Genomic DNA, 13,720 nt, shown 5'->3' with positions numbered 1-13,720 from the left:
CTACTCTCTCCAAGTTTTATACTTTCTATCTCAAAAAACTATTACAATAGCTTTAATTTATAAAAACAGTATGAAAAAAATTCTGTGTTACTCCTACAGTTTAACAAAACCAGAGATAGCAATCACAGTTTTAGTCTAAGCTGTTTTAAGACATTTGTGTTATGATATGGAAAGACTCATTTTATTTTTTCCGTCTCAGCACTAACTAGCTTCTACACATATTTTCCAGGGAACTCTAGCTTCATTTTTTTTCCTAAAAAAACTATGTAACCTCTCTCTTAATATGTAAGTCATTGGTCTTTCAGCATGTTGTGATACCCTGTTCACATGTACTTGGTATTTTCTTCTTTTTGTTCTCTTTATTCTGTGATTTCAGAATTAGTTAGGATAACTCTAGCCAAAAAGTTCCATGGTTCTTCCTTCTAGGCTAGAGGGTAGTATCTGCTTTGCTTTCACACACTTTTGGTCACATTTCTACTCCACCAGGCATTTATCAACTTTCCTTTACCTCTGAGGCAGCATAACAGTATCATGCTTAAGGGTTAAGACTATGGTCTACAAAGCCAAACTCCCTGGATTTAAATCATGGCTCTGCTACTTACCAGCGAGTGACCTCTTGCTGGTTACTTACTTTCTCTGTGACTCAATTTCTTATCTGTATAAAGAGGAACAATGGCACCTATTTCATAGGTTATTCTGAATTAAGTGAGTTAATTCACTTAAATATTATACAATAAACACTATATAAATGTTAGCTATTATTATTATTGTCATCATTTTAATTTTTGTTATTGTTGCATTTTTATTTCAGTTATTCTGTAATCCAGAAGGCTATATAAAGAACACAAATCTTCCTGGTCAGGTTACTTTCAAGTGCACACAACCTGTCATTTCACATATCAGATACCAAGTTAAAAGGTTAAGAATGTCTGATGACTCATGAAGAATGACAGTGTTTGCTTCGATGGCTTTTTTTCTTTAAACATATTATACATTCTTTATGTTCTCTTTGAACTATCAACCAAAAAGGAGTTTAACCTGAATAATTACTTCTTTTGAAAAATGTATGTAGATTTTTAAAAAAAAATCACCATACAGTATAATGAAAATGTTTACCTCAGATATTGGATTAACATGTGATTAGACAGCTCAAAGGCCAGAGCACTTTTTCTACATCTCACCAGATCCACAGCACATGTTTATCAGATTGGCATAATCAAAAAGAAAATATCAAATTCTTAAGATTATACTTGGCTTCAGTTGTTTGGAAAACTGGACCTCAGATATACTTTGAAGATTTCAGACATGGGCTTTCTACATTGTGGAATGTATAAACTACAGAGAAGCAGTCACTTGTAGTTTTTTTTTTCCCCTAAAACCATTCTTTTTGACAGAAGTGTTACAACTTTAAAAAAATCCATTCAAAAAGAGTTTTCCGTTCACCTCTCCATTTCTGGAAGTTTGATTTTCAAATTCAAAGAGACTTTCTGAAGAAAGCTTGATTAATGGATAATCAATACTTCCTATTGCTGCCTCCCCATTGGAGCATCCACCAACCAAGAACTACTACTTCTGGAATCCCTAACCTCCAGATCCCCACTTATTTCTCAAGTGAAAGTTGCTACCCAAAGAACCCTTCTCTATTCCTGAATGCACTAAAAGCCCCTGATCATGAGCCTACAACCTCTGGCGTCCCAGCTGCCACCTCATTCTATCACACTAACTTCTTCTTCATGGCAATAGGGCAAAGGGAAGTAAGGAAAGTAATGTGGAGGTTGCTCTCACAGTCAAAACAAGCTCCAAAAGTTGAATTCCTAAATGTCTTTCTCACACCCTAAACAATTAAAAACTCCAGATAAATTTCCCCAGTAAGTAATTATAAAAGGTCATGCTTCACTTTGTAGTACTACTGTGATAAAGAATGGAAATTATTTGAGGGCAGATAATTTTGTTTGTGTATCTCTCCTCACAGCATATATTACATTTCATCAGCTCTAAACTTCCATCAATTGTAAGACGCATTTCTGAGAAGCAAAACTGGAAAATAAAGACATATCCTATAATCAATGAAATATGGTAACAGTAACTTCCACATAATGAGTGCTTAATGGATGCTTCCAGAATTGAATTATGTTTTTAAAGTTTCTTTGGGAAAGTATTTGAGGCCTAACTTCAGATAAATCCATAGTGGGCAGAGGACTATAATTTAAGGATTGCCTGTATTTCTAATAGCCAATTTGAAAAGAATGGATATTCTCCAGGAAGTGGTTTGTTCCTATATAGGTGTATGTCTGTTTTGGTTCTCTCTCTTCTCCTTACCTCATCAATTAGTTTTCTGGCATTTGCTATAGTATAATCACCAGCAAATAATACCACTAAGCATGACTCATCACTGCTCTTCTGTCTCTGACCCCGGGACACTGGAACGATACTTCTACTCGCTTCTGTGGAAACGCGGACAGCTTTGAGCTCTTCGGTAGTAGGTAGAGGAACATGGTCCTGAACGACAGCATCTTCTGGAAGAAGGCTCCAGTTGTGTTCTCCTGACACAGGTGTAAAGTCATGAATGCTACTCCAGGTATTATTGAAGATACTGAGCCCAGCATCTTTGAACTGGAAAGCTAATTCAGGGTAATACCATTGAAAACAGCTAAACTTGATATTCGTGGAAGACTCAATAATGGGCTGAGTGGCGCAGCACAAGAAGACTTCCAGCTTTCTACAGTCCCGCACACGAAACTGTTGGCAGGCTAATGCGCACTTACAATCTCTGCAATTCCGGAAAAACACGCTGCCTTTCACGGGTCCCAGAAAAATGACACAATTAGTACAGTCATCAATAGTAACGGTAGCAGAATGATCAAAAATATAGATGTTACAGTTCTCACAGTCTTGAATGAGAAATTGTTGTCCTGCCACTTTCCCAGGTAAGCGACCTACTGTTACATCCTTCAGTCCACTGAACATGTAGTCTTTCAGATCAACCTGTAGGAACAAAACACAGACCTTCAGTATTATTAACATTATTCAGCAAACATTGTCTATTAGGTGTCAGGAACAATTTTTTTTTAAATGCCAGAACAGAGACTCAAGCCAGCTAATGATCACTGTCTAGTGTCAGAGCCCAGAGGCTCCAAGGTTTGCCAGCCTTGGAATACACAAGTGGAAAGCCTGGGATCGTGGACACGGAGAGGCCTGCTCTCTTTGCCAGCAGGGATACAAGCAAGTACAGAGCTAAGGACACACAGAAAACTGGAATCAGTCACCTTTACTCTCCCCAGCTGGGGTCTACACACTCCTGGCTCCTTCAGGAGCCTCATAAATACAGGGAAAGAAAAAAGATCACAAATAACCACACAGACAGATTGTAGAGCCCTGACATACTCTGTCTCCAGGACACCTGCTTCCTGGGAGACATGTCTGGTTGATGTGCGTGGGGGTGATGGCACAAACTTTTCTTATAACCAGACCTGGCAGTTTCCTACACAAGGTTCCAGTAAGCTTACATAAGCTGAGTACCCAGTCCCCAAAGTAGAAAGCTACTTTTGGGTTCTAGTCATTGAAACCATGGAAGGAGGCCAATCAGTCCAATCTCTTGGTGGGGCAGTCAGGCACATCTACCTGTATCTCAAACTGGTAGGTTCTGGCTAACCTAGTGGATACAGTGGGGAGACTAAGAGCCGCAGAGCCTTTTATGATGCCCTAAACTGGGTAGGACTTATGAAGAAAGTGGCCTTCCTAGTTCTCGGGATCTCAGCTAGGATTCCCAGAAGACCTACTTCATTTGACATTCACTTGAAAGATTTTCAGAGCCCTAGATGGTGCCTAAAAGGGAAGGAACAATTTTTAACGATAAAATAATATATTCCAACTCTTAATGACTTTGCAACATAGTGAGAAAATAAACATGACAACATTTTTTTAATAAATAAATAAAAGGCATGGGAGGGAAAAGGGAGAGGAAACTGTTATAGATAAAGAAAGGCTCAAGGACATACCAACCAAACAATGTGTGGACACTGCTGGATCCTGTTTCAATATATCAACTGTAAAAGTAATTTTTAGAAACAACTGGGGAAATTCTCATACATACACACAGCATATTGGATGATATTAAGTAATATTTCAGCTTTGACCCTTTTCTTTTTCTGATGCTTCACTTAAAAAAAAAAAAAACTGTTTCTTTAAAACTTCTGAATTTGGAAATACGCCCAGATTGGAATATGCTTCTCTTTTCTTCTATAAACTGATGCCTGGGGTCTTACTTTCTAAACCCCAACTGATTTCTGCAACGTGCTACAGAAAATGGAAGAACGTGAAGGCATAAGAGTCACTGTATGTTAGAATTTGTATCTACAAATTTGATTCAAACATTTATTAAGCTACTCCTACAATGTAAGTTTTTTCCCCCAAATTTCACCATTTCTAGCTTTAGGTATTTTAAACTAAAACCCACAGAATCTTTTAAACAGTATACCTGGAATCTGTCACATTATCTTTTAAATTTTAGCTGACCTCTCAAAATATAGTCATTAAAGGACCATTTTGATTTCTCCAAATTACTTTGAAATCTACTTGCACTGTCTTACCTCTTTGTGAATATTAAATTTCAAGCAAAACTATTCATGTACCAGAAACAGGCTCCCATAGGTATAGTACATCAAAAACTTCATTATTTACAAAGGAATAATTTAATCATCTTAATCATACGCAAACTAGCTTAAAGTGACTTATTCAGTATTACACAATAAATGTTGTACTCATCTGGTTTTACACAATGTACTAGAAGAAATATTGGTCTGTAGCATGAGGCAACAAAAGAGGCCTCTTTTCTAGCCTCAATTTGGTCACCTATAAGCAACATGAATGAAAAAAGCACTTTAACTTTCAAGATCTTCAGTCACTCACCTTTTCAGTCATCTGAACACCCAATAAGAGCCAGACATTGTTTTAAGCACTAAAATGAATATGGCCAGTTTTTTCCATGAAAGAACTGAACACCAACTAAACAAATAATTTTAAAACAACCTGGCTGATGTTAGGGGCGTCTGGGGGTGAAAGGATACATATATATGTATGGCTGAGTCCCTTTGCTGTTCACCTGAAACTATCGCAGCATCATTAATTGGTTATACTCCAATACAAAATAAAAAGTTAAAAATAAATAAATAAATTGGACATCTGAATTTGGGGGGAAAAACCAATAAAATAATGTGACTGGGTAATGAGAGATGCCCACAATATTCTGGAAGTACAGAGAAGCAACACCAGGGGTAGGGAAGGTAGGGGTATAAGACTTCCTATTCAAAGTGAGAATGAATAAGCTGAAGTTCACCAGGTAAAAGGGATGGTAGTAAAGGATCTCCCTTCCCTTATCAGGCAAAAACGAAAGAAATGAAACAAAATAAAACTCTTCAGGGAGCGTGAGGAAAATGGAAAGTGGTTTGGTGTTACCAGTGATACTGCAATGGGAGCAAATAAAGCTAGAGAGACAGGCAGGGGCCATATTATGAAACTTGGAAGTGATCTATGGGCAGTAGGGTACCACAGAAGGAAATAAATAAGCAAAATTTACATTTTAGGACGATTATTTGGTAATAATAAAGACAAATGGCATGGGGATTTGAGTTCAGTTCAGTTTCAGTTCAGTCACTCAGTCGTGTCCGACTCTGAGAACCCATGAACTGCAGCACACCAGGCCTCCCTGTCCATCACCAACTCCTGGAGTTTACCCAAACTCATGTCCATTGAGTCAGTAATGCCATCCAACCACTTCATCCTCTGTTGTCCCCTTCTTGTCCTGCCCTCAATCTTTCCCAGCATCAGGGTCTTTTCAAATGAGTCAACTCTTCACATCAGGTGGCCAAAGTACTGGAGTTTCAGCTTCAACATCAGTCCTTCCAATGAACACCCAGGACGGATCTCCTTTAGGATGGACCTGTTGGATCTCCTTGCAGTCTGAGGGACTCTCAAGAATGGCATTGAAACATGTAAAATATCATGTAGGAAACGAGATGCCAGTCCAGGTTCAATGCATGATGCTGGATGCTTGGGGCTAGTGCACTGGGACGACCCGGGGGGATGGTGTGGGGAGGGAGGAGGGAGGAGGGTTCAGGTTGGGGAGCACATGTATACCTGTGATGGACTCATTTTGATGTTTGGCAAAACTAATACAATTATGTAAAGTTTAAAAATAAAATAAAATTAAAAAAAAAAGAAAATTAAAAAAAAAGAAAAAAAAAAAAAGAGTCTTCTCCAGCACCACAGTTCAAAAGCATCAATTCTTCGGCACTCAGCTTTCTTTATAGTCCAACTCTCACATCCATACATGACTACTGGAAAAACCATAGCCTTGACTAAACGGACCTTTGTTCATAAACTAATGTCTCTGCTTTTTAATATGCCATCTAGGTTGGTCATAACTTTGCTTCCAAGGAGTAAGCGTCTTTTAATTTCATGGCTACAATCATCATCTGCAGTCATTTTGGAGCCCAACAAATAAAGTCAGCTACTGTTTCCACTGTTTCCCCATCTATTTGCCATGAAGTGATGGGAACAAATGCCATGATCTTAGTTTTCTGAATGTTGATTTTTAAGCCAACTTTTTCACTCTCCTCTTTCACTTTCATCAAAAGGCTCTTTAGTTCTTCTTCACTTTCTGCTATAAGGGTGGTGTCATCTGCATATCTGAGGTTATTGATATTTCTCCCAACAATCTTGATTCCAGCTTGTGCTTCCTCCAGCCCAGCATTTCTCATGATGTACTCTGCATATAAGTTAATAAGCAGGGTGACAATATGCAGCTTTGACGTACTCATTTTCCTATTTGGAACCAGTCTGTTGTTCCATGTCCAGTTCTAACTCTTGCTTCCTGACCTGCATACAGATTTCTCAAGAGGCAGGTCAGGTGGTCTGGTATTCCTATCTATTTCAGAATTTTCCATAGTTTATTGTGATCCACACAGTCAAAGGCTTTGGTATAGTCAATAAAGCAGAAATAGATGTTTTTCTGGAACTCTCTAGCTTTTTCCATGATCCAGCAGATGTTGGCAATTTGATCTCTGGTTCCTCTGCCTTTTCTAAAACCAGCTTGAACATCTGGAAGTTCACAGTTCACATATTGCTGAAGCCTGGCTTGGAGAATTTTGAGCATTACTTTGCTAGCGTGTGAGATGAGTGCAATTGTGCAGTAGGTTGAGCATTCTTTGGCATTGCCTTTCTTAGGGATTGAATGAAAACTGACCTTTTCCAGTCCTGTGGCTACTGCTGAGTGTTCCAAATTTGCTGACATATTGAGTGCAGCACTTTCACAGCATCATCTTTCAGGATTTGAAATAGCTCAACTGGAATTCCATCACCTCCACTAGCTTTGTTCATAGTGATGCTTTCTAAGGCCCACTTGACTTCACATTCCAGGATGTCTGGCTCTAGGTCAGTGATCACACCATTGTGATTATCTGGGTCATGAAGATCTTTTTTGTACAGTTCTTCTGTGTATTCTTGCCACCTCTTCTTAATATCTTCTGCTTCTGTTAGGTCCATACCATTTCTATACTTTATTGAGCCCATCTTTGCATGAAATGTTCCCTTGGTATCTCTCATTTTCTTGAAGAGATCTCTAGTCTTTCCCATTCTATTTTTTTCCTCTATTTCTTTGCATTGATCGATGAGGAAGTCTTTCTTATCTCTCCTTGCTATTCTTTGGAACTCTGCATTCAAATGGGTATATATCTTCCTTTTCTCCTTTGCTTTTTGCTTCTGTTCTTTTCACAGCTATTTGTAAGGCCTCCTGAGACAGCCATTTTGCTTTTTTGCATTTCTTTTTCTTGGGGATGGTCTTGATCCCCGTCTCCTGTACAATGTCACGAACCTCCGTCCATAGTTCATCTGGCACTCTGCCTATCAGACCTAGTCCCTTAAATATATTTCTCACTCCCACTGTATAAGGGATTGGAGAGACGGTTTCAGTCATCCAGAAAGGGCTGGAACTAGATCAGTGGTTAGCAGGGAAGAGGAAGATAGGATGAATTTGAGAAATTGAGGAAGTAGAATCAGCAGATTTAGTAATTCAGTGGCTGTAGGAGGTAAGGCAGAAGGATGAGTCAAACATGATACCTAGCTCTCTAGTCTGCTTTTTCAATCTTTTTGACTACAATCCACATTAGAACATTATCCAGCACAGCCCAGTACACATATATATGAATATTTGTATACACATACCAATGAAATTAAAGTTTCACAAAATAACACTTACACTTATTTTGTGTTAAATCCCTAATATTTTCTATTAACCCACCCAAGGTTTGAAAAAACACTGCTCTGGTTTATGTGATTGGATATTGGTGGTACAGGTAGCGCTAGTCATAAAGAAAATGCCTGCAATGCAGGAGACATAAGAGACACGGGTTTGATCCCTGGGCGGGGAAGATCCCTGGAGAAGGCAATGGCAAACCACTCCAGTATTCTTGCCTGGAGAATCCCATGGACAAAGGATGCTGGTAGGCTACCGCCTGCGGAATCACAAAGAGTTGGACATGACTGAAGTGATTTTGCATAGCACAGCACGCTGTCACACACCAAAAAGAAAAAAAAAAAAAGAAGAAAATACAAGAGGCAAAACACGTTTAAAGTGGGAAGGGATGTTCAAACAATTCCATTTCTAGGATTTTACATGTGACGCATATATATAAAGGTACAGTGCTCCAGTTTGGTCTCTACCAAGATACTGAACTAGCATAGTTGTTGGCTCCCAACTGCCCAAGATCAATCTCAAATGGATCAAGTAAGAAAAACACTAAGAAAAGGGGAAATGATGCAAAACCCTTGTGGTGGGTGTGAAAGATAAAACAGAAAAGGAAACTCAGATTTCTGCTCTCGCTTCTCCCCCTCCCAAATCTTGAGACAACAATGCTTCCCCTACACCTGCTGGGACTCAGACTGCTGGTCTAGATTTCCTTGGGAGCAAATTCAGGTAAAAACCCTGTGCTGGTGAAGGGCTAAGAAAAATGGGTGGTGATTAACTTTGATAGTGATTTAGATCAGATCAGTCGCTCAGTTGTGTCCGACTCTTTGCGACCCCATGAATGGCAGCACGCCAGGCCTCCCTGTCCATCACTAACTCCCGGAGTTCACTCAGACTCACGTCCATCAAGTCAGTGATACCATCCAGCCATCTCATCCTCTGTTGTCCCCTTTTCCTCCTGCCCCCAATCCCTCCCAGCATCAGAGTCTTTTCCAATGAGTCAACTCTTCGCATGAGGTGGCCAAAGTACTAGAGTTTCAGCTTTAGCATCAGTCCTTCCAAAGAACACCCAGGACTGATTTCCTTTAGAATGGACTGGTTGGACCTCCTTGCAGTCCAAGGGACTCTCAAGACTCTTCTCCAACACCACAGTTAAAAAGCATCAATTCTTCAGCACTTAGCTTTCTTCACAGTCCAACTCTCACATCCATACATGACCACAGGAAAAACCATAGCCTTGACTAGATGGACCTTTGTTGGCAAAGTAATGTCTCTGCTTTTCAATATGCTATCTAGGTTGGTCATAACTTTTCTTCCAAGGAGTAAGCGTCTTTTAATTTCATGGCTGCAGTCACCATCTGCAGTGATTTTGGAGCCCAAAAAATAAAGTCTGACACTGTTTCCACTGTTTCCCCGTCTATTTCCCATGAAATGATGGGACCAGATGCCATGATCTTCGTTTTCATGTACTAGTACTAGATCGTAAAGAAAGTCTCTATTTTTAATAATCGATAACCTAAAATATTTAGGATTAAATGTTAAAAAACCATCTATGGAATACACCAAAAATGGAGTTTAAATAGCCACAATAAAAACTCTCAAATTAATGCATTAAATGTCCATCCTAAGAAATTAGACAATAAAAAGTACAATAAACTGACTTTCTGTAGAAGGAAAATAGATAAAAATAATATGAGACTACTGATTTAGAAATCAAATATACAGTAGAAAATATCAGCAAAGCCCCAAATAGGTTTTTTTTTTTTTTCTGTGGGGGGCGGGGATCTAAAAATTAGGTAACTTTCTGTCAAGAATGATGAAGACAAAAGAACAAAAACACAAACAGTGGAAAGGGGTGGGAATGTGGTCATGGAGCAGGATAATAGGATATTGATCTAGTCAGCAACATGCAAGAGTGGTTGAAGTTGTTCTGCTTTAGACCTTACGCAGGATAAAAAGCACTCTCTAGTCTTCAGCTTGTCTCTTGGCACCAGTCCACCTCCCACAGTGGGAATGAGAAGATCTAGAGTGCCACCAACAGGTGTTTTTGCTTTTTAAAAAAAGAGCCCAGGAGTTGGCCTGTCTCTACCAAGGCCTCAAACTCAATGAGCAAGGGGAAATCTTCAAGCTTCAGTATGGTTACTCTCACTGTACCAGAAACTCCTTAAAATTCTTAGGTAAAAGTTTGTGTGTATTTTCCTGGGGAATTGATTTGGGCTTCAAGATTCTGGACAAATTATCTTTGTGTAAGACACAGATAGCAAGTTCAAAAGTCTGCAAGCATATTTATCTCAGAATTAAGTAGGAAACAAACCACTGTTTGGATAAAGATAAAAAATAAAACAGTTAATACTTCTTAAAGGAATTCAGCTATTTTTTTGGCATGGGAAATGATTTATGATATATTATAAACATACAGTATTTAACATACAGAAATTTCAACTATATTAATTATAATATAACTAGTACTATATCACTAGCGTAGTTAAGACTTGTTGCAAATGCAGAAAGAAAATCTATTCTTAACTTCAAAAATACTGAGCTGCTGTTTTAGGCTTGGGCTGTATTATGGACTGAATGTGTTGTCTCAAAATTCATGCCTTGAAGCTCTAATGGTATTTGGAGGTGGGGACTTTGGAGGTAATTAGGTTTGTTTGATGGTTTAGTCACTAAGTCCTGTCCAACTCTTGTGACCCCATGGACTGTAGCCTGCCAGGCTCCTCTGTCCATGGGACTTTCCAGGCAAGAATACTAGAGTGGATTGCCATGTCCTTCTCCAGGGGATATTCCCGGCCCAGGAATCGAACCCAGGTCTCCTGCATTGCAGGCGGATTCTTTACGGACTGAGCTATGAGGGAAGCCCAATTAGGTTTAGAGGAGGTCATGAAGGAGGAGCCCTCAGGATGGGATTAATGCCCTTATAAGAAGAGATGCAGGCAGGCACTGAGGAAAAGAAGGGCATGTGAGTATACAGGAAGATGGCAGCTAACTACAAGCAGGAAGAGGGCTTTCACCAGTGAGAAATACAGAACTCTTGGCACGCTGCAAGCCCATTCAAATCCTTGCACTAAGAAACTTGACCAAACTCTAGCAAGGCTTCTAGTAGCACAAGGCTATGTCCTATTAAAATGCCTGCCCAAGAAAAGCTCAACCCTGCATGAACATTTACTATTTGTTCTAGCCAATATCTGATGACAGGCCCCTGACCTCCCTTTCTTAGAACATTTACTGAAACAGGCTTACAACTGTGACTGTATTCCTTACTAGAAGTGTCTTTCTCAAGGACCTGAGAGCCATTGCTATGAAATGTAATTATTAGGAAGGACAGGGCCTCTGTTTACCAGTCTCTGTGGGAAGATAAGATCTTAACTTCTAAACTGCCAGCTAACAAACATGGCTGGCCTATTCTCATTTACAAGGACCAACTTTGTAATTTTTCACTTTTCTGACTCTACTGAGGCCCTGCTCTTCCCCCATCCCTCATTCTCTCTTAAATGGCCTAAATCACCTCTGCACAAATTGGAATGGAACTCAGCTGTTTCCCCTGTCAGGAGTCACTGAACAAGATCTGTTTTCATTGCTTTAACTAATGTCCAGCAGTATTTATCTCTGACACCAGACACTGCATCTGCTGGCACTTTGATCTTATACCTCCCAGCCTCCAAAACTGTGCAAAATAAATCTCTGTTGTTTAAGCCACCCAGTCTATGGTATCTTGTTATAATGGCCTGAGTAGACTAAGGCTGGCTGCCATAAGAAAATAATACAGTCTGGTTAAGTTAAACAGAAATTTATTTTTCACAATTTGGGAGGCTGGGAAGTACAAAATCAAGGTGCCATTGGGGTTGGTTTCTGGAGAGACCTCTCTTTTTGTCTTTTGGATGGTTGCCTTTTTGAATTATCCTTACATGGTCTTTCCTGGGTGAGTGCAGGGTAAGCTTTCTGATGTCTCTTCTTATAAGAGTACTAATCCTGTCAGACCAGGGTCCCACCTTTATGACTTCATTTAACTTTAATTATTTCCTTAGAGGCCCCATCTTCAAAGAAAATCAACCATACTGGGAGTTATAGGGGACTGGAATGCAAAAGTAGGAAGTCAAGAAACACCTGGAGTAACAGGCAAATTTGGCCTTGGAATACGGAATGAAGCAGGGCAAAGACTAATAGAGTTTTGCCAAGAAAATGCACTGGTCATAGCAAAACCCTCTTCCAACAACACAAGAGAAGACTCTACACATGGACATCACCAGATGGTCAACACTGAAATCAGATTGATTATATTCTTTGCAGCCAAAGATGGAGAAGCTCTACATAGTCAGCAAAAACAAGACCAGGAGCTGATTGTGGCTCAGATGATGAACTCCTTATTACCAAATTCAGACTTAAATCGAAGAAAGTAGGGAAAAACACTAGACCATTCAGGTATGACCTAAATCAAATCCCTTTTGATTATACAGTGGAGGTGAGAAATAGATTTAAGGGCCTAGATCTGATAGATAGAGTGCCTGATGAACTATGGAATGAGGTTCGTGACATTGTACAGGAGACAGGGATCAAGACCATCCCCATGTAAAAGAAATGCAAAAAAGCAAAATGGCTGTCTGGGGAGGCCTTACAAATAGCTGTGAAAAGAAGAGAAGCAAAAAGCAAAGGAGAAAAGGAAAGATATAAGCATCTGAATGCAGAGTTCCAAAGAATAGCAAGAAGAGATAAGAAAGCCTTCCTCAGCGATCAATGCAAAGAAATAGAGGAAAACAACAGAATGGGAAAGACTAGAGATTTCTTCAAGAAAATTAGAGATACCAAGGGAACATTTCATGCAAAGATGGGCTCGATAAAAGACAGAAATGGTATGGACCTAACAGAAGCAGAAGATATTAAGAAGAGGTGGCAAGAATACACAGAAGAACTGTACAAAAAAGATCTTCACGACCAAGATAATCACGATGGTGTGATCACTGACCTAGAGCCAGACATCCTGGAATGTGAAGTCAAGTGGGCCTTAGGAAGCATCACTACAAACAAAGCTAGTGGAGGTGATGGAATTCCAGTTGTGCTATTTCAAATCCTGAAAGAAGATGCTGTGAAAGTGCTGCACTCAATATGCCAGCAAATTTGGAAAACTCAGCAGTGGCCACAGGACTGGAAAAGGTCAGTTTTCATTCCAATCCCTAAGAAAGGCAATGCCAAAGAATGCTCAAACTATCACACAATTGCACTCATCTCACATGCTAGTAAAGTAATGCTCAAAATTCTCCAAGCCAGGCTTCAACAATACGTGAACCGTGAACTTCCAGATGTTCAAGCTGGTTTTAGAAAAGGCAGAGGAACCAGAGATCAAATTGCCAACATCTGCTGGATCATGGAAAAAGCCAGAGAGTTCCAGAAAAACATCTATTTCTTCTTTATTGACTATGCCAAAGCCTTTGACTGTGTGGATCACAATAAACTGTGGACAATTCTGAAAGAGATGGGAAT

The 13,720-nt window shown here is 39.5% G+C and overlaps 1 protein-coding gene across 1 annotated transcript in view; it reads right to left on the bottom strand.

Annotated features, from left to right (window-relative positions):
• Positions 1 to 13,720, bottom strand: part of RP2 (RP2 activator of ARL3 GTPase) — a 46,365-nt gene that overhangs the window by 25,063 nt on the left and 7,582 nt on the right. The window contains exon 2 of the mRNA XM_061409876.1: positions 2,320 to 2,985. Coding sequence (XP_061265860.1) covers positions 2,320 to 2,985 — 666 coding nt within the window. The remainder of the gene's footprint in view (positions 1 to 2,319; positions 2,986 to 13,720) is intronic.

This window comes from Bos javanicus, chromosome X (assembly GCF_032452875.1).
Source record: "Bos javanicus breed banteng chromosome X, ARS-OSU_banteng_1.0, whole genome shotgun sequence".
NCBI classification, from domain to species: domain Eukaryota; kingdom Metazoa; phylum Chordata; class Mammalia; order Artiodactyla; family Bovidae; genus Bos; species Bos javanicus.
This window is presented reverse-complemented; position numbering and strand designations above follow the sequence as displayed.